The sequence below is a fragment of the Pseudorasbora parva genome, chromosome 1 (assembly GCF_024679245.1).
Source record: "Pseudorasbora parva isolate DD20220531a chromosome 1, ASM2467924v1, whole genome shotgun sequence".
NCBI classification, from domain to species: domain Eukaryota; kingdom Metazoa; phylum Chordata; class Actinopteri; order Cypriniformes; family Gobionidae; genus Pseudorasbora; species Pseudorasbora parva.
Genome location: NC_090172.1, coordinates 41106819 through 41133047, shown reverse-complemented (window position 1 = coordinate 41133047; position 26229 = coordinate 41106819). Strand labels below are relative to the sequence as shown.

At 44.7% G+C, this 26229-nt stretch overlaps 1 protein-coding gene across 3 annotated transcripts in view; it reads left to right on the top strand.

The window, feature by feature from the left end:
• Positions 1-5856: 5856 nt before the first annotated feature.
• coro2ba (coronin, actin binding protein, 2Ba) overlaps positions 5857-26229 on the top strand; it is a 49371-nt gene continuing 28998 nt past the window's right edge. Inside the window, exon 1 of one of the 3 annotated variants that reach the window (XM_067440716.1) lies at positions 5857-6055. In XM_067440716.1, the coding sequence (XP_067296817.1) occupies positions 6047-6055 (9 nt within the window). In that variant the 5' untranslated portion in view covers positions 5857-6046. Of the gene's footprint in view, positions 6160-26229 lie in introns of all 3 variants that reach the window. The other 2 variants (XM_067440702.1, XM_067440709.1) reach the window with 2 other exon arrangements.

The window sequence follows — 26229 nt, the reverse complement described above, 5'->3', positions numbered from 1 at the left end:
CGAAGAAGCTGGTGTCATGTTTGCAAGGCGCCCTTATATACTTCCTGGTCGCACCTTGATGACATCATAGGCTGTCGCCGGTCAATAGGATTGCTGTGGTTTGATAGTAGCTCAGACACCGGTCACGCTGGAGGCGTTCCCCATAGCGTCAGCTGACGCAGCGTCTCGTTCCCTGTTCTCAGGGAACTAAGGTTACATTCGTAACCGGGGACGTTTCTGTTCCTCTCAATTTTGATTTTGTTTTAAAGGTCCCATTCTTCGTGTGTTTTCGAAGCTTTGATTATGTTTACAGTGTGCAATATAACATGAGTTCATGTTTCGCGTGTAAAAAAAACAGTATTTTTCACACAATTTACTTATCTGTACAGCGCTGTTTCCTCTGTCCTAAAAACGGCCTGATGATTTCCTTGTTCTATGAAGTCCCTTCTTTAGAAATACGTAACGAGTTCTGATTGGGCCAGCGCTTCCCGTGTTGTGATTGGACAGCAGCTTAGCGCACTTTGCCCGGAAAGGTCCCGCCTCTTACCATAACGGGGAGATGCAAGCGCTGAATGCGTGATCTTCTCCACGTGGGAGAGCAACAAGACCACGCCCCCTATTTTGCGTGTTCTTGTGGGCGGAGGGTTAGTCAACCAACGGTTCTAGTAACGTCATTACATCCCTGCACTTCCTGCTGTAGTCCAAACCGGCCGTTCGCTGTAGGCTTTAAAAGGGAACTTCTGTTAAATAAAATATCTCGCTTGGCATTGAACTTTGAGCTTTATAACTTTTACAGGTATTATTTATGTTCTAACAGCAACATTACACACTAACTAAAGTTTGAAAGATGGAATAGCGAAGAACGGGACCTTTAACTCCTACGGTGGCCGATTTAGTCCAAGATTAACATGGCAATCCCCCTCTTCACATTCGACACGTTGCCCCCGAGTGTTAAAACGCGAAAGGCGAAGCTTGAATTTATGGGTATATCCCCCTTTGGCTAATGTACTTTCAAGATGGAGGGGCAACATGGCGACCAGCATCCGAACCCCTCACCCGTATGTATTTTCAATGGTATTTTATACATTTACGAGAATACTTTATTACTAGAAAGAAGTAAATATACATTAATGAGCACATATATTTTTGAAATAACTAAGTGTTTTTAGCTAAGAATAAACAAAAAAAAGTTACACAGTGTAGCTTTAATGAGCTTCTGCTCCCCTGTGGTATTTGTTTTGAAAGTGTGTGGAGAAATGCTCACAGGGCTTGCAAAATGTCTTTATAAAAAAGGAAAAAAAACAATGATTCATCTCTCATCCACCAAAGATTGATTGATATTATTTTTTTATTACTTGGCCCGATTGGTAAATATAACCGCAAACCACACACACATGCCCGTGCACGGCCTTCAAATATCAAGTCAAGAGAGTGAAAAACGCACATCAAGAAAGGAATGTTATTTCACTATTTAAACCCGTCAGCAGGCCGGGCTTACGTTTTGGTAGCCGTCTCTCGCCTTCCTCGGCATCGTCCCTTAAAGCCCCGTCTTTGCCCACCAGACCTTTAAAGACAACGTCGGCGCTGGTGGGCAAAGCGTACTCGGCAGTGGGTCAGGCGGCGGCACGCCTGCACACGATGGGTGTGGGCCGCTCTATGGCAGTCCTGGTGGCCACGGAGAGACATCTCTGGTTGAACCCCACTGACATCAAAGAGAGGGAGAAAGCCTTTCTGCTTGATGCGCCGCTTTCTCCTGGAGGCCTCTTCGGTGACGCAGTCCATACTGTCACCGAGAGGTTCCAGGAGTCCAAAAAGCAAGCTGCGGCGCTCAAGCAGTTCCTGCCTCTCCGGGTCCAGGTCCCTGGGGCTGCTGCTGACATCAAGCAGCCCAAGCCGAGTACGAGCACCTCGCACAGGGCAAAACAAAAACAGAGCGTCGCCACCCGAACTCCCCCTCAGGGCGGGGACGAGGGGCGGCGCTCTCAGACGAGGCCTTCGAGGGGCAGGGCTGATCTGAGGACAGTCCTGATCGCCAAGAAGGCCTCGTCGAAGCGTTCCTGACGCCAGAAGCGTCAGGACGCTGAGGGTGGTTCCCCCCGTAGGGAAACGGTGTTTACCCCTGCCAACGGTACCCGTTTCCCTGCGGGTCCTGAATGATGAAGCAGACAGCCTGTCGAGGCAGGGGCCGAGGCCCGGGGAGTGGAGACTCCACCCAGAGGTGGTGGACCTCCTATGGAAGGTATATGGGAAGGCAGAGATAGACCTATTTGCTTCGGCGGAGAATTCCCACTGCCCGCAGTGGTTTTCTCTGTCCCATCCAGCCCCGCTGGGGTTGGATGCCATGGTACAGGAGTGGCCGAGGTTACCCCTGTACGCCTTCCCCCCGATTGTCTTGCTTCCAGGAGTTCTGGAGAGGGTACGCCGGGACGGGGCCCAAGTACTTCTAGGGGCTCCGTACTGGCCGACCAGAGTGTGGTTTTCGGACCTGATATCTCTCCTGGAAGGCTCTCCGATGGAGATTCCGACCAGGAGGGATCTACTCTCTCAGGCGGGCGGGAGATTCCTGCACCCACGCCCGGCAGAGATGTGGAAATTATGGGCCTGGCCTCTGAGGGGGCTAGGCTCATAGAGGAAGGTCTCTCGGCCGAGGTCGTAGAGACCATCCTTCACTCCAGAGCTCCATCCACGAGGAAGCTGTACGCTCTGAAATGGAAACTTTTCTCAGCTTGGTGCAGTTAACTGCCCGGTTGGTACAGTGCTGGAGCTTCTGCAGGCAAGTTTCTCGGCAGGGTTGACCCCCTCCACAATAAAGGTCTACGTGGCGGCCTTGGGTGCCTTCCCCGTCCCTTTGGGTGGAGTGTCTTTGGGAGGACACCCTCTGATTACACGCTTCCTCCGTGGTACTTTAAGGTTGAGGCCGGCTATGCACTCGAGGGTCCCAGCATGGGACTTGGCCATTGTTTTGAGGAGCTTGTCCGGGCCGCCGTTCGAACCTTTAGAGGAGGTTTCGGACAAGTTCCTCACACTAAAAACCATCTTTCTTTTGGCCATATCGTCTCTCAAAAGAATAGGAGATATTCAGTCCCTGTCAGTAGGGCCCTCATGTCTAGAGTTTGCGCCGGGGATGGTGAAAGCCTTTCTACATCCCAGGCCGGGTTATGTCCCCAAGGTTCCTACGAGCCCACGGGGCCCCATTACTCTCCAAGCCTTCTGTCCTCCTCCGTTCACGACGTCAGACCAGGAAAGATTAAATCTGCTGTGCCCTGTTAGGGCGTTGGATACATATGTCCACAGAGCTGCCCTGTGGAGAAAAACTGATCAGTTATTTGTCTGTTTCGGACCCCCTAAGAAGGGGGCCCCAGTATCTAAGCAGAGGATGAGCAAGTGGGTGGTCGAGGCCATCTCACTTGCTTACGAGGCGGCCAGGCAGCCGTCTCCACTGGCTGTCCGGGCGCATTCTACCAGGGGTATGGCTGCTTCGAAAGCACTTTTGTCGGGGGCTTCCCTCCACGATATTTGCAATGCGGCCGGTTGGTCGTCTCCGCTAACCTTCGTCAGGTTCTACGAACTAGACCTAGCATCTACTGTTGGGGCGCAGGTACTCTCGTAACCGTGTGCGCTTCGGCTTCACACATACGAGACACTTGGTCCTATGGCGATGTGGGTATAAGCGTTCTCACAGCATTTCGACGCAGCTCGAGTTCCCCGAAAGGGAACGTCTCTGTTACGTATGTAACCCTAGTTCCCTGAGGGAACGAGACGCTGCGTCACTTTGCCATACTCCCGGCGTGTCCGTGATCACTTACTTCAGGCTTTATCAGAAGTTAGTTCCTGTTTGTTTTCACGGACGCTTTATAGCTTCCGGTCGATGACGTCATCACGCCGACGATCAATCTTTTTTCCGATGGAATGGTTCTACAGGCGCTTCACGACGCATTAACGCAGAGGCGTTCTCACAGCGTTTCGACACAGCGTCTCGTTCCCTCAGGGAACTAGGGTTACATACGTAACCGAGACGTTTTCAGCTCCGAAATGGACAGGATATTCTTATATTACCATGATCTTTTATAGCAAAGGCTCTAGGGAAAGTTGATTTTTAATTTTTCCAAACATCCGAATATAATACCCACTTAACAGAGCTTTAAGATATGTTTAGCGAAGTTAGGAGTCTGTAGTTAACTTAAAAGGATATACAAAGAAGCATTCTGTTATAATTTACTCACCCTCATGTTGTTCCGAACCTGTATGCCATTTTTTCTTTTGTTTAACCATTTTGGTTACATTGTAAAGGGGAAAAATAGCTCCTTTTGTGTTCCAAGTAAGAAAGTCATACATATTTGGAACAATGTGAGGGTAAGTAAATGATCACAGAATGCTCATTCGTATATCCTTTTAAGTTAACTACAGACTCCTAACTTCGCTAAACAAGTATTTTTAAACAATGTTTATTTTTAGGTCAGTATCCTTTTCATTTGGGTGAACTATGCCTATATGTTAGCTTAAAACAAATTAAAATAAAACAATTACCTATTTTAAAAAGACTTTAGTACCAGTAGCCATGACAAGTTCAAACTATGAAACTATGAATAATTTTAGAATACTCATTTCAAATAAGTATTGGTTTTTCAGAATTGGTGACATTAGTGCAAGGTTAGGAAATCGTCTCTGTTATGCATGTAACCTAATTCCCTGAAGATGATATGCTATGATATGCTGTGTCTAAACTCTGCATGACTGCGTCTTGAAGCACATGTGGAATCAGTCCAATGGAGAGATGTAACGTCATAGACGGGTGTAGTCATAGACCGGAAACTATAAAGCACCCACAACAGTGCTAGCTTCTGAAAAGCCAGAGCCCTAGTTAGCACCTCTACCAGCTCCTCACACGCAGGGGACTGAAGTGGTGACTAGCTTTCCTGTAGCTCAACCAGTAGAGCGCGGTGCTAGTAACACCAAGGTCATGGGTTCGATTCCCAGGGAAAAGCAAGAACTGACAATAATGTAAAAATGTGTGCCTTGAATGCAATGTAAGTCGCTTTGGATAAAAGCGTCTGCCAAATGCATAAATGAAATGAAAATGAAATGGCGAGCCTTCAGTATCCCCTGTCGCCAATTCAGAGCTGGATAGTTGCAGTACCTGTGCTGTGCCTCAACTGAAGAGGAAGTAACCACAGCATGTACCTCCCAAACCCAGAGATAAGGCACTGGATCTAGCAGATGTGGGTCGAGAAAGGGTGGCCCCTTTGGTTTAAGAGTCAAGAATGACCAAATTTTAATTTCTGGGTGAATTATCCCTTTAAATTTGTTGTTCAATAAATGTAATTAGTGATCATATATGTCTTAGTCCCACAAGAGGGCAGCAGAACATTAAAAAAAAAACTGCAGTCATGATCTCTTTCTAGTCATAGCCTCCTAAAATAGTTTTTCTGAAAAGAAGAAAGAAGAATATTAAATATGTTAATCTTGTTAAAGTATATACATTATAATTGAGCAATATTTCTCTAAAAACATTAGAAACCATATTCCACCAAAATATTAATTAATGAATCTTCTTCAGACAGTTTTTTTAGATTTCAGTCTTTCTGTCACTTTTGTCTGGTTTCTGAATTTTGTTTAGCAGGCAAGTTACCACAATTGTATTGCAGTAGGCCAAAGATACTGTAAGGAGAGGGAAGACGAAGAGAGGGCTAATGAGTGAAATTATGACATGGCATGTTGAACAGAGTGATGCAGTTGTGGACATCAATATTCTTCATTAGAGCATGCAGTAATCAGTTTGACAATATGGAAGGAGAGAGGGAGGGAAAGAGAGAGATAGGGAGAGAGAGAAGGGAGTAGTAGTAACAAGCTAAGCTCACTTCACTGCAGTATCCCGACTACAGGAGCACGGCTGCTGCGGCACTGATAGGCTTGGATACTTAGCGAGAGACAGCGACCAGACCCTCCCTCCTTGCCTTCCTCCCTCCCTCTCTCTCTCTCTCTCTCTCTCTCTCTCTCTCTCTCTTCTCCTCCTCCTCTTTCACAATATCTCGTGTCTCACTCTGTTGTCGTAGAGGCTGCAGTCTGCATGCGCTCAGTGAGTCTATCTCTTTCTCTCACTCTCTGTCCTGCTATCTCACTCAGCATTTCAGGAACAGAAGCTGACTCTTCTGCACTCTTCTCTGCATGACTGTCACAAAGGTAAGCGTGTGTCGGTGCGTGAGGCTGGGAGGGGCTGCTGGATTCGGGCTTCACTGCAGTGGGATGTTCTGCTGAATCTGTGACTGTAGTATGCTGCAGTGCCGGACAGGTGGTGTATGTGTGTGTGTGTGTGTTTGTTTATGTTTATGCAGGTGAATCTTATACCTGCATGATTTGCAGTGTGGTACAAACTTCTATTTGCATATGTCTGGCTGGATCCCTCTGTGTGATTAATATGTAAGTTCCTGTCCCGCAGTAGGGCAGTGGGTCTTGGCTGAGTGAGGGTGAGGCGTGTGTGTGTGTGTGTGTGTGTGTGTGTGTGTGTGTGTGTGTGTGTGTGTGTGTGTGTGTGTGTGTGTGTGTGTGTGTGTGTGTGTGTGTGGCTTTAGCTGACTGATTACGAAGTGGAGCTTTTAATCCAGTGCTGTCCTGCATTAAGCTTGAGCTGTGCTTTTTTTCTGAGGATAGACTGAGCATGTCACAAACTACAGTACGTGTGACTGAGATGAAAATTAGAAAAGAGTATAGGAAGAAGAGGCGGAAAAGAGATACAGGGTGAATTCAGGTAAAAAGGGCCACCTTTTAGCATTGGTTTCATGGTGACGGTCAAAAAGTGCCCAATTTAGCTGAATTCATCCTAGAAATATGAATGTGGATCAGGCTGTAATACTTTGTCTTTATTGTGCTTGTTTAAATGTTTATTAAAGTGTGTGTGTGTGTTTAAGTTTAATTTGGCTTATGCCTTTGGCCTCTCAAAGCTGAAATTTAAATGTATGAAAGTTGGAGAAAAATTACTATGAAATTAGAGTTAATGGAGTACACAAGCAAACAAGTTTGTTTTCCTCAGTCTGTAAAGCTGGAAACAGCTATAGGTCTAATCCCGATATTGAGATGAAAATAACTACACAACAGGTGCTAAATAAATTATGCCGTTTATATATTCTACAAATTAAATGAAAACTAATATAATATTTATATAAAAAGAAATGTTTGATATGTTATAAAATTACATTGAGTTATTGTTTAGAGTTCCAGTCTCTTCACTTATGTGCCGCATATATTACTCGTGTCTGTGACATAAACCTTCAGTGTGTTCATGCAGTGTTGTACCCAGCTGAACCACATATGACGCAGTGTGTGTGTGTGTGTGTGTGTGTGTGTGTGTGTGTGTGTGTGTGTGTGTGTGTGTGTGTGTGTGTGTGTGTGTGTGTGTGTGTGTGTGTGTGTGTGTGTGTGTGTGTGTTGTGGATGCTGAGAAGGGGCTTGAGTGATGGATGCTGTACAGAGCTAAATGACCTTGGTGTTTGTGTGCTGACTGAGCAGAAGAGCCCTCTGTGTCAGGAAGTGAGAGCTATTTCACTCAAGAGTGTGTCTGCATATGTGAGACTGAGTGCACTTATATACTAGTGTTTGACCAAACAACTGTGTGGCAGGATATCCTCACAGACTGAGAATGGAACTAAAATGGTCACACACTGGACTGTCATGAAAAGGACAGGATGCATCTCTCACTGTAGAGCTATAAAATAGCTGGCTGCACGTTACTTCATGTCACATATTAGTGCAGTTATTGTTAATAAATCAATTTTAGGTACTACAGCCTCATATATAAAATCTTCACATAAATAAATAAAAAATCAGTGAAAGGGGAAATGGGTGTCCTCTCACACAATCTATAAAAGACAACCTAAAACAGGCATAAGAGTCACTCCCTAATAATGTTTAAGTTTGATTTGCCTATACCATTGGACTCTCACAGCTAAAATCCTGTCTCTGTTGGCTAACTGAAATACTTAGGTGAGTATTCAGTATTCAGACCCCCTTAAATATTTCACTCTTTGTTATATTGCAGCCATTTGCTAAAATCATTTAAGTTTTTTTTTCCTCATTAAATGTACACATCACCCCATATTGACAGAAAAACGTCTCAGGTTACGTATGTAACCCTAGTTCCCTGAGGGAACGAGACGCTGCGTCGAAACGCTGTGAGAACGCCTCTGCGTTATTGCGTCGTGAAGCGCCTGTAGAACCATTCCATCGGAAAAAAGATCGATCGTCGGCGTGATGACGTCATCGACCGGAAGCTATAAAACGTCCGTGAAAACAAACAGGAACTAACTTCTGATAAAGCCTGAAGTAAGTGATCACGGACACGCCGGGAGTATGGCAGAGCGACGCAGCGTCTCGTTCCCTCAGGGAACTAGGGTTACATACGTAACCTGAGACGTTCCCTTTCGGGGAACTCGAGCTGCGTCGAAACGCTGTGAGAACGCTTATACCCACATCGCCATAGGACCAAGTGTCTCGTATGTGTGAAGCCGAAGCGCACACGGTTACGAGAGAACCTGTGCCCCTACTGTAGATGCCAGGTCTAGTTCGTAGAACCTGACGAAGGTAGAAGGAGACGACCATCCGGCCGCGTTACATATATCATGGAGGGAAGCCCCCGACAAAAGTGCTTTAGAAGCAGCCATACCCCTGGTTGAATGTGCCCGGACAGCCAAAGGAGATGGCTGCCCGGTAGCTTCATAAGCAAGTGAAATGGCCTCGACCACCCACTTGCTCATCCTCTGCTTGGACACAGGAGCCCCCTTCTTAGGGGGTCCGAAGCAAACAAACAATTGTTCAGTTTTTCTCCACAGGGCAGCTCTGTGGACATAAGTATCCAGTGCCCTCACCGGACACAGCAGATTTAATCTTTCCTGGTCTGACGTCAAGAATGGAGGAGGACAGAAGGCTTGTAGAGTGATGGGGCCCCGTGGGCTCGTAGGAACCTTGGGGACATAACCCGGCCTGGGATGCAGAAATGCTTTCACCATCCCAGGCGCGAACTCTAGACATGAGGGCCCTACTGACAGAGACTGAATATCTCCTATCCTTTTAAGAGATGAAATGGCCAAAAGGAAGATAGTTTTCAGGGTGAGGAACTTATCCGAAACCTCCTCCAGAGGTTCGAACGGAGGTCCGGACAAGCCCCTCAAAACAATGGCCAAGTCCCATGCCGGGACCCTCGAGTGCATAACTGGCCTCAACCTTAATGTGCCACGAAGGAAGCGTGTAATTAGAGGGTGTCTTCCCAAAGACACTCCACTGCAAGGGACGTGGACAGCACCCAAGGCCGCCACGTACACCTTAAGTGTGGAGGGGGTCAACCCTGCAGAGAACCTCTCCTGCAGGAACTCCAGCACTGTACCAACCGGGCAGTTAACTGGATCCCACTGGCGTTCTCTGCACCATGCTGAGAAAAGTCTCCATTTCAAAGCGTACAGCTTCCTCGTGGACGGAGCTCTGGAGTGAAGGATGGTCTCTACGACCTCGGCCGAGAGACCCTCCTCTATGAGCCTAGCCCCCTCAGAGGCCAGGCCCACAGTTTCCACATCTCTGGGCGTGGGTGCAGGAATCTCCCGCCCGCCTGAGAGAGTAGATCCCTCCTGGTCGGAATCTCCATCGGAGAGCCTTCCAGGAGAGATATCAGGTCCGAAAACCATACTCGGGTCGGCCAGTTCGGGGCCACTAGAAGTACCTGGGCCCCGTCCCGGCGTACCCTCTCCAGAACTCCTGGAAGCAGAACAATCGGGGGGAAGGCGTACAGAGGCAGCCTCGGCCACTCCTGTACCATGGCATCCAGCCCCAGCGGGGCCGGATGGGTCAGAGAAAACCACCGCGGGCAGTGAGAGTTCTCCGCCGAAGCGAACAGGTCTATCTCTGCTTTCCCATAAACCTTCCATAGGAGCTCCACCACCTCTGGGTGGAGTCTCCATTCCCCGGGCCTCGGCCCCTGTCTCGACAGGCTGTCTGCTTCCTGGTTTAGGGCCCCCGGGATATATACTGCCCTGATTGACAGCAATTTCCCTTGGGCCCACAGGAGGATCCGATGTGCCAATTTGTCCAACGGACGAGACCTCAGACCCCCCTGGTGATTTATATAGGCCACCACGGACGTGTTGTCTGTTCTGACTAGTACGTGGTGGCCCCTGAGGTCGGGCAGGAACTGTTTCAATGCAAGAAACACTGCGAGCATCTCTAGCCGATTTATGTGCCAGTGCCGCTGATGTTCCTGCCATAGACCCTGGGATGAGCGACCACTCATGGTCGCCCCCCAGCCCGTGAGGGAGGCGTCTGTCGTTAGCGTTACGCGACGAACATGAGCCCCCAACACGGGACCCTGAGATAAAAACCCCGGGTTTTTCCACATGACCAGAGCACGTAGGCATCGCCGCGTGACTTTGATCGTGCGGAGCGGATTTCCCCTCGGGGAGAACCCTTGTGTTTTGAGCCACCACTGCAGTGGCCTCATGTACAGTAGGCCAAGAGGTATCACGTTGGACGCTGCTGCCATGAGACCTAACAGTTTCTGAAACTGTTTCACAGTGACGGCTCGGCCTAGCTTCTGTTCTTTGGCGGCTGCCAGGATCGACGCTATGCGTGTTGGCGATAATTGCGCCCGCATAATTATCGAGTCCCAGTTCACACCTAGAAAAGTGGTTCTCTGAGCCGGAGAAAGCACACTCTTCTTGGCGTTCAGCCTCAACCCCAGCTTCGACATATGGGCGAGAACAGCATCTCGATGCTGAACCGCCGTCTGCTCTGTATTCGCTAGAATCAGCCAGTCGTCGATGTAGTTCAGTATGCGGATGCCCTGAAGACGCAGCGGCGCCAGAGCTGCATCCACACACTTGGTGAACGTGCGGGGTGACAGTGCTAGACCGAAGGGAAGTACACGATATTGGTATGCCTCTCCCCCGAAGGCAAACCTCAGGAACTTCCTGTGATGTGGAAGGATGGAGACATGAAAATACGCATCTTTGAGGTCTATGGTGACAAACCAATCCTCCGATCTGACCTGCGCTGCAATCTGTCTGAGTGTAAGCATCTTGAATTTGAGCTTGGCCACCGAGCGATTCAATAGCCGCAGATCTAATATCGGGCGTAAGCCCCCATCCTTCTTCGGCACGATGAAGTAACGGCTGTAAAAGCCAGACTCCCTGCTGGGAGGGGGAACCCTCTCTATAGCCCCTTTTTGCAGGAGTGTCTCTACTTCCTGTGCCATTACCAGAGCCTGCTCCGGGCCCACCTCTGTAGGTAGGACACCAGAAAGGAGGTGGCCGACTTCTGAATTGAATGGCGTACCCCCTTTCTACTGTCTGCAGGACCCAATGAGATATATTTGATAGACGTTTCCATTCGTCTAGAAAATCTACTAAGGGAACCAGCCTCTCGAGGCTGGCCTCTGGTGTTTTTCGAGCAACAAATGCAGTGCCCTGAAGCGGCGGACCGGCAGGGAACGACTGACTTGACTGCTCGGGGACCCCCCGAAGGGGGTGCGGACCACCCTCGGGTGGCCCGCGGAGACCGACTGCGCCCCGGCATTGCGGCGGGGTTGGCAGCGCGGCCCCCCGAGGGTGCCGCAGGGAAACGGGTACCGTTGGCAGGGGTAGACACCGTTTCCCTACGGGGGGAACCACCCTCAGCGTCCTGACGCTTCTGGCGTCAGGAACGCTTCGACGAGGCCTTCTTGGCGATCAGGACTGTCCGCAGATCAGCCCTGCCCCTCGAAGACCTCGCCTGAGAGCGCCGCCCCTCGTCCCCGCGCTGAGGGGGAGCCCGAGCGGCGACGCTCTGCTTTTGTTGTGCCCTGTGAGCTGAGCTCGTACTCGGCTTGGGCTGCCTGATGTCAGCGGCAGCCCCAGGGACCTGGACTCGGAGAGGGAGAAACTGCTTTAGCGCCGCAGCTTGTTTCTTTGACTCCTGGAACCTCTCGGTGACAGTGTGTACTGCGTCACCGAAGAGGCCACCAGGAGACAGCGGCGCGTCGAGCAGAAACCTCTTCTCCCTCTCTTTGATTTCGGTGGGGTTGAGCCATAAATGTCTCTCCGTAGCCACCAATGCTGCCATCGAGCGGCCAACACATCTGGCCGTCTCTTTGGTGGCCCGGAGAGTTAGATCGGCTGCTGTTCTAAGCTCATTTATGACTTCACCCCCCACTTCATCGCGTCCATCTAGATCCCTGAGCAGGTCAGCCTGATAAGCCTGCATAATTGCCATGGTGTGTAGGCATGCAGCAGCCTGACCTGCCGCCGAGTACGCTTTGCCCACCAGTGCCGACGTTGTTTTCAATGGTCTGGTGGGCAAAGTCGGGGCCTTTAGGGACGATGCCGAGGAAGGCGAGAGATGGCTCGCAAGCGTCTCTTCTACCTTTGGCATCGCCCCATACCCGTAGTGCTTCAGCCCCATGATGTTGCTATAGACCGAAGTCTGAGGGCTGAACACACGGTATGATGCCGGTCTCTTCCATGATGTTGCCACCTCGGTGTGCAAATCATGGAAGAATGGCAGGCCCCGCCGCTGAGGTTCTGAAGCGCGAGCGGGCAGGAATCTTTCATCTAATTTACTAGATCGTCTCTTTCCTGCCTCAGATCTCTCTACGGGCCAGTCAATATTTAATCTGGCCACGGCTCGCGTTAGAACCTCAACGAGCTCATCACTCGCAGGGGACTGAAGTGGCGAATCTTCAGTCGCGATGCTCTCAACGTCCACCTCCTCGGAGCTGGATAGTTGGAGCACCGGCGGCTCTCTCGGGGGGGAAGAAACCGCAATGCGTGCTTCCAAGCCCCGAGAAGAACCGCTGGATGGAGCGGGTGAGGGCAGAGATAAGGCAGTGCCCGTCTCAAACCCCTCCGCAACATCCAATTGTGAACCCCACGACTGCAGCCTCCGCTCTGCCTCGGCAGCAGCGGGACCAGAGCCGCGGGGAACACGAGCCGAGGCACCCTCCTCGAAGAGTGCCCGGCGGGAGCGCAGCGTTCTCAGTGGCATACGCTCACAGTGCTCGCAAGCAGCCCCCTCGAGGGCTGCCTGGGCATGCTGCGCTCCCAAGCAGGCAACACAAAGAGAGTGTGTATCCCCACTCGTGATGTAGCGTGGGCAGGGATGAACACACCTCTTAAAGTTACTGCTTTCACTCGCCATTTCTCTATCTATTTATTTTCTCTTTTTTGTAAATATATGAAATATTTAACAAAGGGTGGAAAAACTCTTTCAATAGACAGACAAAAACACCAAATAGACAGACAGGTTCACACAGATCGCTTACTGAAGGCACAGAAGCTAGTTCCTGTTTGTTTTCACGGACGTTTTATAGCTTCCGGTCGATGACGTCATCACGCCGACGATCGATCTTTTTTCCGATGGAATGGTTCTACAGGCGCTTCACGACGCAATAACGCAGAGGCGTTCTCACAGCGTTTCGACGCAGCTCGAGTTCCCCGAAAGGGAACTGATTTACTAAAAAAGAAAAACTGAAATATTACATGGTCGTAAGTATTCAGACCCTTTGCTGTGACACTCATATATTTCACTCAGGTGCTGCCCATTTCTTCTGATCATCCTTGAGATGGTTCTACACCTTCATTTGAGTCCAGCTGTGTTTGATTATACTGATTGGACTTGATTAGGAAAGCCACACACATGTCTACATAAGACCTTACAGCTCACAGTGCAAGTCAGAATACATGAGAATCATGAGGTCAAAGGAACTGCCTGAAGAGCTCAGAGACAGAATTGTGGCAAGGCACATATCTGGCCAAGGTTACAAAAAAACATTCTGCTGCATTTAAGGTTCCTAAGAGCACAGTGGCCTCCATAATCCTTAAATGAAAGACGTTTGGGATGACCAGAACCCTTCCTAGAGCTGGCCGTCCGGCCATACTGAGCTATCGGGGGAGAAGAGCCTTGGTGAGAGAGGTAAAGAAGAACCCAAAGATCACTGTGGCTGAGCTCCAGAGATGCAGTCGGGAGATGGGAGAAAGTTGTAGAAAGTCAACCATCACTGTAGTCCACCAGTCAGGGCTTTGAGTGGCCCGACAGAAGCCTCTCCTCAGTGCAAGACACATTAAAGCATGCATGGAGTTTACTTTTAAAAAAAAAACACCTGAAGGACTCCAATATGGTGAGAAATAAGAATCTCTGGTCTGATGAGACCAAGATAGAACTTTTTGGCCTTAATTCTAAGTGGTATGTGTGGAGAAAACCAGGCACTGATCATGTCCAATACAGTCTCAACAGTAAAGCATGGTGGTGTGACAGCATCATGCTGTGGGGGTGTTTTTCAGCTGCAGGGACAGGACGACTGGTTGCAATCGAGAGAAAGATGAATGTGTCCAAGTACAGGGATATCCTGGGCAAAGAGTACTCTGGAGAAGGTTAAGACCTCAGACTTGGTCAAAGGTTCACCTTCCAACAAGACAATGACCCTAAGCACACAGCTAAAATAATGAAGGAGTGGCTTCACAACAACTCTGTGACTGTTCTTGAATGGCCCAGCCAGAGCACTGACTTAAACCCAATTGAGCATCTTAGGAGAGACCTGAAAATGGCTGTCCACCAACGTTTGCCATCCAACCTGACAGAACTGGAGAGGATCTGCAAGGAGGAATGGCGGAGGATCCCCAAATCCAGGTGTGAAAAAACTTTTTGCATCTTTACCAAAAAGACTCATGGCTGTATTAGATCAAAAGGGTGCTTCTATTAAATACTGAGCAAAGGGTCTGAATACTTAGGTGATATTTCAGTTTTTCTTTTTAAATAAATCTGCAAAAATGTCAACAATTCTGTGTTTTTCTGTCAATATGGGGTGCTGTGTGTACATTAATGAGAAAAAAATTAACTTAAAAGATTTTAGCAAATGGCTACAATATAACAAAGAGTGAAAAATGTAAGGGGGTCTGAATACTTTCCGTACCCACTGAATGTAGAATATGCGTTACATGTTAGAGCTGCACAATTCTGGATAAATTGAGAATCACACTTTTTTGTTTAAAATAGAGATCACAATTCACCCATGATTCTGAATAGGCAACTAAAATTAGATAACAAAATAACATGTCATTTATAGAGGTTCTGACAAAATAAATGAATCAATGACAAATATTTGAGTGTTCGCTGTGACCGTACTTGTCAAAGGTTTAAGAGAGCTGAATCATTTTAGGAATAAGATCGCATGGGTGTTTGAATCGAGATTGAGATCCTTTAACAACAATTTGTGCAGCTCTTATACATGTGTGAGTCATATGAATTGCCTAAATGTTGGTACTTCATAGATATGAGGATGTTCATATAAACAAAGTTGGGACTAACAAATGTTGGAAATGATTTAATATAATTTAAAATTATATTTTTATATTTTTAATAAAATATAAAATATAATAAAATTAATTTCATTAAAACTTAATTAGTTTAACTTTTTTAAAACAAACCAAATAACAAAAAAATTAAAATCTTACACACTACACTGATTTTTGTACAATCAAATGCTCTCTAGAATGAAAAACACCCTTGCTACAATGTTATCTTCAACAACTAGCAAGAAGCTAATCATGGTTCGTGTGACATACTTAACAATATATATATATATTTTTTTTTAAAGAATGATCCCTTCAATATATCCAGCCCAAACTCAATAGGTAATAGTCTCTATTAATCATATAACTGTAAATAATCCCTAACAAATTCTCAGCAGAGTATTTTAGTACAAATCACAAACAAATAACTAAAGTAAATAAAGGCACAGAGTGTATTAGTACATGTTTGATTTGGACCCTGTTTTTTGTTCTGTCCTCAAAGGGAGTCTTATAATCTGGACCGAAGTTGCTGGCTATTATGCCCTATGCAGGCAGTGTGCGCACACGCTGAGAACAGTCACATTTGATCCAAATCCTAACAGCTAGCTTAGCAACCCAAACCTCCCGCATGGCCAATGTGCTTATACAGAAAACACCCAGTAATGAACAAATGACTAAAAGGTCCTGCATTTTTCTTCAACTTTTTGTATGAAGCCTGAGAAAGTGCTTGTCCATATAATGTGGTGAAAACTAACTGCTCAAACTCCCAAGAGACTGAGAGTTTCAGTGGGACTGTCGGTAGAAAAGGAATGGAGATCATGTCATTTATAAATATCCTGCTCAGCTCCTGCAGAGCTGTAGTGAACGTGATGTAGAGACACTGGGAAGAGGATGTGCTTCCTGTGGTCCTGGTCTGGTGAGTGAGCGTAGTGTGACACACTGTATAAACAGCAGCTGTGGGGCATAGTGTGTGATGTTCACACTATCTTCTAATTCTCATTGTCCGTCTTCGCTGTCTTTTCACTCCTACTCTGAGGCATTGAAACTTAGAAAATATTATTTAAGCTCCTTGCCTTGAGATATCGGTGTGCAACTGCAATCCTAGATGCAAAGACATATACATTCACTCACTGTTGAATGGGTTCACTCACAATGTTAAAACATCTATGAAAATAGCATATCAATTTTTAGCTCATCCAATGGCTTGAGTTTTGGAATCGTCCATCGATCTAATTTTTGTGTCCCTATGTGTATAATGAATGTGTGTAAGAGGTCCACAGTGGAACATGGGACCAGAGAAGGAAATGCTACAGCCTACACAAATCAAACAGTGTGGGAGAGGGAAGTAAAGCATGACTGCATGATGTAGATGGGTCATATGCTTATGCTCTCAGGATTTCAACACACTCCTCATACAAGCACAGTCTCATGAAAATGAGGCTCATTATCTGTTATGCAGTACAGCAGCAACATATTCATGCGGTGATCTCACTGACCATTGACTCTTTTAAATGTGCTAGTCAAGATAAGTAGCAGTGAAAAGCAGTATGCTGCATTAAAAATGCTGGTAAACTACACAATTTCTTTCACTTATGTTATATGACAGGCTATATGTTGCACTAAATTAATAGCCAATTCAGCTATGTTCTGTAAACAGAGTTTGATTTTTGTTTTCACATAAAAATGTATCGATGACATCATGATTATTAGCAAGCCGGCATTGGACTTGGCAGATTACCATAGAACTGCCTATCAATCACAAATCCATCACTCATCCCTTGCACATTTAGTAAATATTATAGCTCATTTTTATGCTTTCAGCTATTGGTAAGAGGGTAGTACTCTCAGCCCTGATCTGTTTCACAGATTCACCCTTCTCATCTGAAATTAGCACAGAAATTGTGAAAAAAGAATGTAGTAAAAAAAGGAAAAAAGATAGCAGATTCTGCCCGGACCTGGTCACAAGAGAGAAAGCACAATGGAAACATTATGAAAATATTTTTGATACTTCAGGCTGAAGTAAACAATACCTACAAGTTGTATGAGGTTATTGCCGCAAACAGAAAAAGAGAGCAGCTTTCTTTGTGAGCAAAGAAAAAGAGAGAGGTCAGCTGAGCGCTGTGAAGGTTCACATTCCTTCCCAGCATTCTCTGGCCCTAAGCAGTGTTTTTTGAAGTGATATGCCAAAAACTCAAGCCTTTTATTTTCTTAGAAAACGCATCAGTGAGAAAGTGCAAAGGAGCAAAAAGTGTGTGTGTGTGTGTGTGTGTGTGTGTGTGTGTGTGTGTGTGTGTGTGTGTGTGTGTGTGTGTGTGTGTGTGTGTGTGTGAGAGAGAGAGAGAGAGACTTCAAACTGAATGCACACTGACTAATGGGGACTCGTGTCACTGTAGGGACCTAAATTGAGGTCCCCTTGAAGAAACAAGCTGTGTGAGCAATGTTAGAAACGGCACTTTTATGGACAGCATGGACAATTCTAGGGAGAGTGATCAATATAAACACAATTCAGAACATGATATCATACAATCAAATAAATCAAATTCAGTTTTTCACATGGCAATAAGGCTAACAAAAACTAGCTTGGATGGAGAGATTCAAAGTGGAAAATATGGGCTGGATAGAAAGCAAATTTGGAATGAGAAGTCTTGCAGGCTTCAAGTAAAAACTCTGTGTTGTGAAAAGCGATTTGAAGAGGCAGGGATCAAAACCCATTTGAGCCTGGACTTATGGCAGACCAGACTTCCTTCAGACACTTTTCAAATAACACAGCTCTGCCTCCCAGCCTCCAATTATTCAGACTTCACAGACGAAACAAATCCCACACAACAAAACCGAGCAGGAGGATTCAGAGAAAGAGACCGGTAAAAGGACAAAAGAGAACACGATGAAGACACTAAAGAGGATGTCTGAGAAATAAAACAGTTTTAAGAGCAAGGTAATGTTGAGGACTCTTTTAGAGGAAAAACAAAAAGGTTTTGTGGCACTGCTTGACAGGACCCGAGGCCTGAACAGAAAGATTGCCAGGTAGAGTGCCCACTGACACAGATTTTTAGTTCAACCACTCTCATCTGTTTGTACACAGATACACATACCACTATTTATTATCCAATCAACATCTTTCTCACTGACTTTCTCAAGAGTTCATCCATGAGTCCAATATGGGTCACATAAAGTAGGACATAAAGGACACAGACACGCATGCATTTGTGCAGAAATAAAATCTGTCAATAAATAAAATTGATTTCTTCTGCTGATGACATCAATGCTACAAAAAACAACCGTACTACAGATCACAGAATGTAATTCTTTACGTATTTAAAAATCATATGGAGTGGGAACATTTTAAATTGTAATAATATTTTACAATATTACTTGTATGTATTATATTTAATCAAACAAATGTAGCCCATAATATATGAATTCTTTAAAAAAAAAAAAAATCCTGCCACCAGAACTAGTACTTCTGGAATTCTGCACCAAAGAACAAGTGACAATGACAAAAATGTGAAATGCTAAAGGGGTGGTTGCATGCGATTTCACTTTTATTAACTTTAGTTAGTGTTTAATGCTGCTGCTTGAGCATAAACAGTATCTGCAAAGTAACAGCACTGAAAGTTCAATGCAAACGGACATATTGTCTTTTAAAGTTACAGCAGTTTATCGCCTACAAAAACGGCCGGTTTGGACTACAGCGAGCTTCTTCCCGGGTTGGTGACATCATAAACCCTTACTAGTCACCGCAGATGTGACTTCTGCCCGTAATGGTAAGGGGCGTGGCGTTTCCGGAAAACCTGTGCTTGGCACTTCAGCCAATAAAAATACATGAAACTACATTTGGCCATCTAACCAATCTAAGACCATTGTGTTTTTTGGAGGGATGGGTTTCATTGAAGCAGGAAGCAAACGAGCTGTTCAAAGGATAGTAATGTGGAATAAGGGTAAAATATAAGAAAAATATGTTGTTTTAAAAAAAAAAATTAAGACATGCTGCACTCCATAAACACTACCAAGCCAAGAAAAAAACACCTCTTTAATGAATCGCTTTCTCCTTGTACTATAAAATTATTTTCAATATATCACAGAAATTAATGTTCTTGCAGCCTTAATGATGCCACCTTCACTGATATTTTTGCTTAACATTTTTCTTAACGTCACCTTACTCAGCCTCTCATACAGTTTTATATTTGATATACTAGCCTGAGCACATTTCAGAGCACACCTTGCAAAAGCCCATTTTAGCTCAGAGTGCTGTGTTGGCAATTACGCTGAAACAGAATCCTGCCAGCAATGATAAACAGTCAGAAGAGATTAGCCAAGCAGGAAGATGACAGGCTAATACGACATTGTCATGTCACTGTGGAAGGTCACCGTGCTCATCAGTAGCTCGTAACACTATTACGAGATTCCAGTTTATGGGGTCTGGCTGCTGTCGTGTTGTCATATGCAGTGTTGCTTCAGCTTTGTAGGTCAAAAGGAAATGTAAAATAATTGTGATGGCAGAATAGTCCAGTAGAAATTAGTATAATAACAACACTAAGAATTTTTAGAACTTATTCACAGAATGTTTTTCTGTGAAACTACATGCAATCAAACTATTTTAAATTGACAGTCTACTAAGTAAGAACCTGCTATCACCACTAATCGACCACTATTTTATACCTATTTTATACCTTTATACCGTACACAATACCTAGGTTATGGTGTCATTTTGGGTTTGGGTGTGGTGTGTGTTTGGCTAATTTATCCAGGCCAGATGGCATGTCTGAGCCATGATGCTCTTCTTCTGTGTAGACTTACACAAGGAGCCAGAGGCTGCAGGGGGGAAAGTCTGTCCACTCAGCGAAGCATTGTCAAATCTGAAGCCCTAATCCAATTTAAAAAGGACTTTCTCCAAGATGGAGAATGCTGTAGAGGCACTAACCTATGTGCAGCTTTCAAGTGATTAGAAACAACATAGACTAAAAGTGGGTAAAAGTGGTTGAATGTAAATGCCACCAAAAAAATCATACTAAAATTCTTTAAAATTGTCAAAAGGCACATTACTGCTGCACAAGCCATCATTTACATAAAAGCCATCTTTCTGGTTGATTTTTTTTCATGCATGAAAAATTACACTATGGGCAAAAGCTCAGTTCCAAAATAAAAAAAACAATAGTTTTTTAATCTATTTGCATCAATACTTTTACTCTGAAATATAAATATAGTCCAAACCAGTCTGGGCATTGTTAACATTTTAGAGCAGTCTTTGTGTTATAAGAATGTCCACATTTACATTACATGGTTCAAGTAACCCAATTCTTATTTGTTGCTACCATGTGGCACAGACCAGATAGGACCCACAAGCAGGACAAAAACACATGGATTTCGATAGACTCAGATGAGTTTCAGGCCTCATTCATGTGGAAATAAATGGGATATGCACATTTGCCACGTAAGGGTACAGATCAGATAATCCCTGTTGTACGTCATTGAAAAAGCGATGGTGGACAATGACGTCAACACAGATGGACAGCAACCACATCGATTACAGCTGCTATCATTGCTACAAGTTTTGCTGTTCTTTAAAGATGGCAAGGAAAGCAAAAGCTTGTATTATCATTATTATCAAATCGTGCCATTTTTACATCCTTTTCAGTTTAAGGGTACTTTCACACCTCTCTCATTTAGTTCGGTTGAATCGTAGTAGAGTTTGTTTCCCTCTTTGGTGCGATTCATTTGGTCTGGTGTGAAAGCAGCTGGCAATCGCACTCGGGTGTGGTGCTTCGTTTGTGGTGAGAACGTGATTCAACCTCGAACAGTACCAACTGCAAAAGTACTGATCATTTTTGGACTAAACCAGCAGCGCTGACATTATGTGCATGACATTACCTGATAGATCGTTGGCAATATTTTCGGAGGATGAGCATGTCTCTGCTTGAAGTGACGAGCGATGGGTGCTCGCCGCTTGCAGTGCATAATGCATTAAAACGTTGTTTTCAAGTCGCATCCACCCTTCATTATCGATATTGTTTGAATAAATACACACTGTGGTAAATACACACAATGTAGATTATGGCCAGGGAGAAAACCAGCCCGCACAGTCGTCTCTCCATAGTTGTGTAGTTTGCTGGCTTTTCCTCTTCTTTTGGAATTTTCCCACATGTAAATTCTGACCAATCGAAAAGCAGTTTAGGAAATATGCCATGGCCAATGAGTGATTTGAATGTTGTCATGTGCCTGCATTTTGGTTCGTTTCAACTGGTTCAGACCAAAGCAATCAGTGTGGTGTGAAAAAGAACCAAAAAAGCTGAAAAATGCTAGTCTAGAAATCTAGATGCACCCTAGCGGCAGCAAATTTAATCTGCCCGCAAGTGTCGTCTAGGAACTCTCAATACCCTTCTGAGCTGTATTCCCCTCACTCTAGACGAGCCAATCACATCGTGTATAGAGTCGGTGGGCGGGGCCATAATGACGACGGCCGAGTTGCCTTTGCGTGCTTCTAGTAAAGACAGAAACTGGCGAACGGCGGCGGTCTTTCGAAACAGCTTTGACTGCGACTCTGGAAGACTTGGAGTTAAGCTTTTTCTGAGAAAAGAACAAAGAACGGCACTGAAGTCATTCTTAAAAAGGGAAGATGTGTTCGGGGTTTAGCCGACCGGATACAGGGAATGTTTAATCTATCAACAAGCTCTGTTTCACCTTCGTTGCTCTGGTTGGTGTAGCGCTATCCTATCGCGTGCAGAGGGAGTTTGAAAGACAACCGTTTATCCCGCCCCTCGGATTGAGCCCTGTCTATGGTGAGTTTTCAGACCAAACATCTTGATGTGGGTCTGGCTTGTCAGGCTAGAAAAATGCAACAATGTATAATTGTTTGCCCTTGGTTCAGACCAAATGAACCGAACTAGAGATGTGAAAGCACCCTAAGCTTTTCCGGGTTGGTACGGGTAAGTCAGGTCTAGTACGACCGTGGTTTGTTTCGCCAAGCGTAAATGCAGATATCGGATATGGGTCACTTTTAAAAGAAGATGTAAGCAGGTCTGGTTGTCACAAAATTCGGATATATAGGCAACAAATCGGAATTGGGCATCAGGATCTGCAGTGTAAATAAGGTCTAAGGTGTCTTTAGGTAGGTGCACTTATTTTGGAACTATTAAATAATCCACTCTCAATCATTTCTATTTCTGCTAATTCCTGTAGAAATTTTACTCAGCAATAGTGTTGCACGATATACCGGTACTAGAAAAGTATTGCGATACCCTGCTATTACAAAAGGTATGATATGGACTTTTATTAGTACCGGTACTTTAAGGAGGACAGCGCATATGAGCTGTATTTCTTAATTTGCATGGATGTGTGACAGCAGGTGTTAGGACGTGTGTGCAGAGCTCTGCTTCAGCCATTCAATAAACATTAGAGCAGAAGAGTTAAATAAATACGCGCAACGCATGACAAAGAAAGCAACAGAAATATGCGCGCATGAGAAGAAAAAGCGCGGCGCGGGACGTGCTCGCGCTACCGACTTTGACCTGAAGCGCCCGTAGTGCCTTTCAGACAACAAACATGCGATCGCCATTCAGTTCTTTTGCGCCTTATTATTTGGGTTTGAATGGTCAAAATTATAGAGTGTAGACTAAGTAAGCAGTTTTCTATTTCATTATTTAATTTCTTTCTTGACTTGCTAGGCTACTGTAGACCTAATGTAGCTGAAAAATAAAGAACTGTTTTTGTCATATTGTTTGTAATTTGCATTTTGCATATTTTTAAAAATTAAAAATATATTATAATTGTAAGATTACATTTAAAAAAATAAATTACTGGAATCATAAAATAAGATTTTGGTCATCCCAACCTGTTCAGACTTGAAAGGTTAGGCTAGTGAATGATAACATGATTGATAATGTAATCTCTGTAAGGATGTTCACATCGGCATGTAGTTATTATAGCAATAAGAGGAGGGAATGGTCAAAAACCAGGGCAGGAACATGCTGGCCAAGTGAATTTTTAGTTTAAAAAAAACAAACAATGAATAATAAGTTCTGTTGTCATATTATTCATATTATCTGTTTTTTGTTTGTTTTTTACTGTGGTATCGATTTAGTATCGGTATCGCATCGAAGTCATAATTTTAGTATCGTGACAACACTACTCAGCAATGTTATTCACTTTAGAAATGATGGAATGTACAGACTGTGAGGTTTAGTACTAAAATAGGTTTTGTCAGGTATTATTATTATTAGTTGTAGTACTAGTATTAATAGTATTATGTGTACTGTCATACTGTTTGCAATTCATCAAAAAAAAACATTTTACATGTTTATCTCTCAGGGCTCAGTTTGTTTTAGCCACTATCAATCAAAAAAAAAGCAAGATGATAAAACTGCTTTGGCAGTTTCAATGAATTATTCCTGACAGGTGAAGTGGATATCTATTGAATTAGAGATGACAGGCCGTTAGTCTTCATGCAAGTTTGCAGTACTCTTGGCATTTCAAAACTAGGAAATATGTAGGTTGGGATGGAAGTAATTTTGCAAAGTGCATCTACATCTGTGTTTGAGCTCTCTAAATAATGAAAAGTATTCTGCCAGCAGAGAGCAGCTCCTGCGGTAAAGAAACGTTGCATGTCAAATTTAAAGAGAATGGGCTTTCACCCCATTTGACTGCTTTTCTTGAAAGGCCAGAGCCAAGCGAACAGATCTGGTGCACACTGAAAATACCATAGTGATTTTGGTCTATTTAGTTTGTCTCTTGAAGGAAAACCGCTACTACATTATAACTAATATTCTTCTTGAGCACTTGCCAGATGGCCATAATTGCAAATTGGGCTCATGTTTTTGTTGCATGCAGTTCAGAGCTGGCATCAGGACATCTCAAGCTGCGTCAGAAAGCTCACACAGACAGCAGTCACTCTGTATTCTCTATGCGATGTCTACTTTCATTCAGAAGCTTCCTTATTTCATGCTGAATGGGTCACACATCTTAATGAAACAATGTCATAAGTGAATCATGTTTCAATTGTTTGATCAGAATACGGCTGAGTTACTGTCTAGTCTAATGGTGACCATAATGATCACTCCACCTGCATCTTCTTCCTGCCGCCCTTCCCCCTCCATCCCTTAACATGTGCCATCCTTTGTCCTTCCTCTCTTTACCTCCCCACAGTAATCTATCCATCTGTTGGTTCTGCCTATCACACCCAGACCATTAACAACAGGGATGTTGGAGGAGTTCCTCTCCTGGGCATGACACTCAGGGGACGCTCTATCAGCCAATGCAGTAATGCTTAAAGACAAAAGGACATGGGAGGACATACAGGGGGAACAAGCCTTTTTTAGCATTTGGAATGTTAAGCAAATAACTAAATCGTTGTACAGTATTATATTATTTTTACAAAGTCAAGAGAGATGTTCGATTTAGGAGATAATCTGTGATCACAATAACAAGCAAATGCAAACAAGAAAGTCATGTTTCGCACATGTGTCTATAAATTCCAGGTAATATGTGCAAAATTTGAGGTGATATTGTTCACTTTTTTTCAAAAGCATGAAACTTGGTACACTTGTACAGTTTGGGGCCATCAGTTTGGGGCCATGAACATTTTCAGATGTTGCAAAAATGTCTCGTAGAGTAGAATATTCAATATGACCTTTGTAACATTGCTTAAAAAGAAATTGTCATAAACAAAGATATTTAAACAAATCTATTTCAGAAGCACATTTGTTTGTTTGTAGTTTTGTTGTGGTTGAACCTATTTTTCTCTGTATCCTTCACAGTCTCATTTACATTGACACAGAGCAATGATCCCGGTAGCCCTCATTTGCAATGCCCCCGGTAGCCTTTCTTTCAGCCACAACTTAAGTTAACAGACTGGCTTGCCTGTGCAAGAGTTAAGCACAATGGTCTCAAATTACTTGGGTTCATCCAACCCCAGTCTGCTAGTCCACCTCAAGAGCTTGTCCCCAACAGTGTCCTCCTTGGTACACTGCTCTTTTGAGGTGCTGCACCAGTCCATTCTTAGTTGCATGGATTTGCTCCATTCCTCTTCCATTCTTTGTAAACAACTCAAGATGAGCTTGATCGATGCTTGTGTGCTCGTAGAGACGAGAATTGCGAAGCTCTACAAAGTGGAAATGGAAGTGAAATTCCTCTGGAATGCTTTTTGGTGCCTTTGACAGAGCCATGAAGGTCTCTGTTGTCATGTCATCTGCACTCTAGGTATCCCATGCTGTCTTCTTGTCCCTGGTTGCAAGGGCCTTGGATTTGTCAGGATCTCAAGGGCAGGTATGTATATGAAGTTCTTGTCAGCTCCAAATGCAACCCACAACTCCTCAATGTCCAGCTCTTTGACACACGTGCAATGGCTAGGACCACAACTTTGGAGTCCACAGGTGATTTTTTAAATCCTTTTCCTGCAGCATCAGTCACATGGAGTACCATCCTTGTACATTGTATCCTTCATACATGAAAGGGGCAATCTGATCTGATTCTTGTGGAACATTTCCACAATGTTCCTGGCCAGAAAGTGAAAGAGCTCTGTTTTGTTTTCATCCACTCTCAGGAAGACTTTTTCAATTGGTTGGTAACTTGTTTTTTCCATCCATTCGTGTTATTGTCCTCTTTCCCTGTTTCTGTCTTCATAGCAGTCCCATACAACCTCCACTCTTTTGGCTCTTTCAAGTTTCTTTTTGATATAAGGTATGAAGATGCTGGAAAAGTATGACTTGCTGGAAAAGTCATTGAAGTTTTTAGCTCTGCCATGTAGATGAATCCATCCTCTCCCAATGCAACCCGAACACCATCCATGGTCTGCTAATAATATTTCCTCAATAACGTCAACCAATGCATTCACATGTCTTTTGAATTTCAGCTGGACACTTTTTGCCTGTTCATCATGTCTGTTTTCAGAGACACCCTTACTGCTGAACTCCATATTATTCTCACACTCATCAATTAGACGAGACACTTCTGGTCCAGT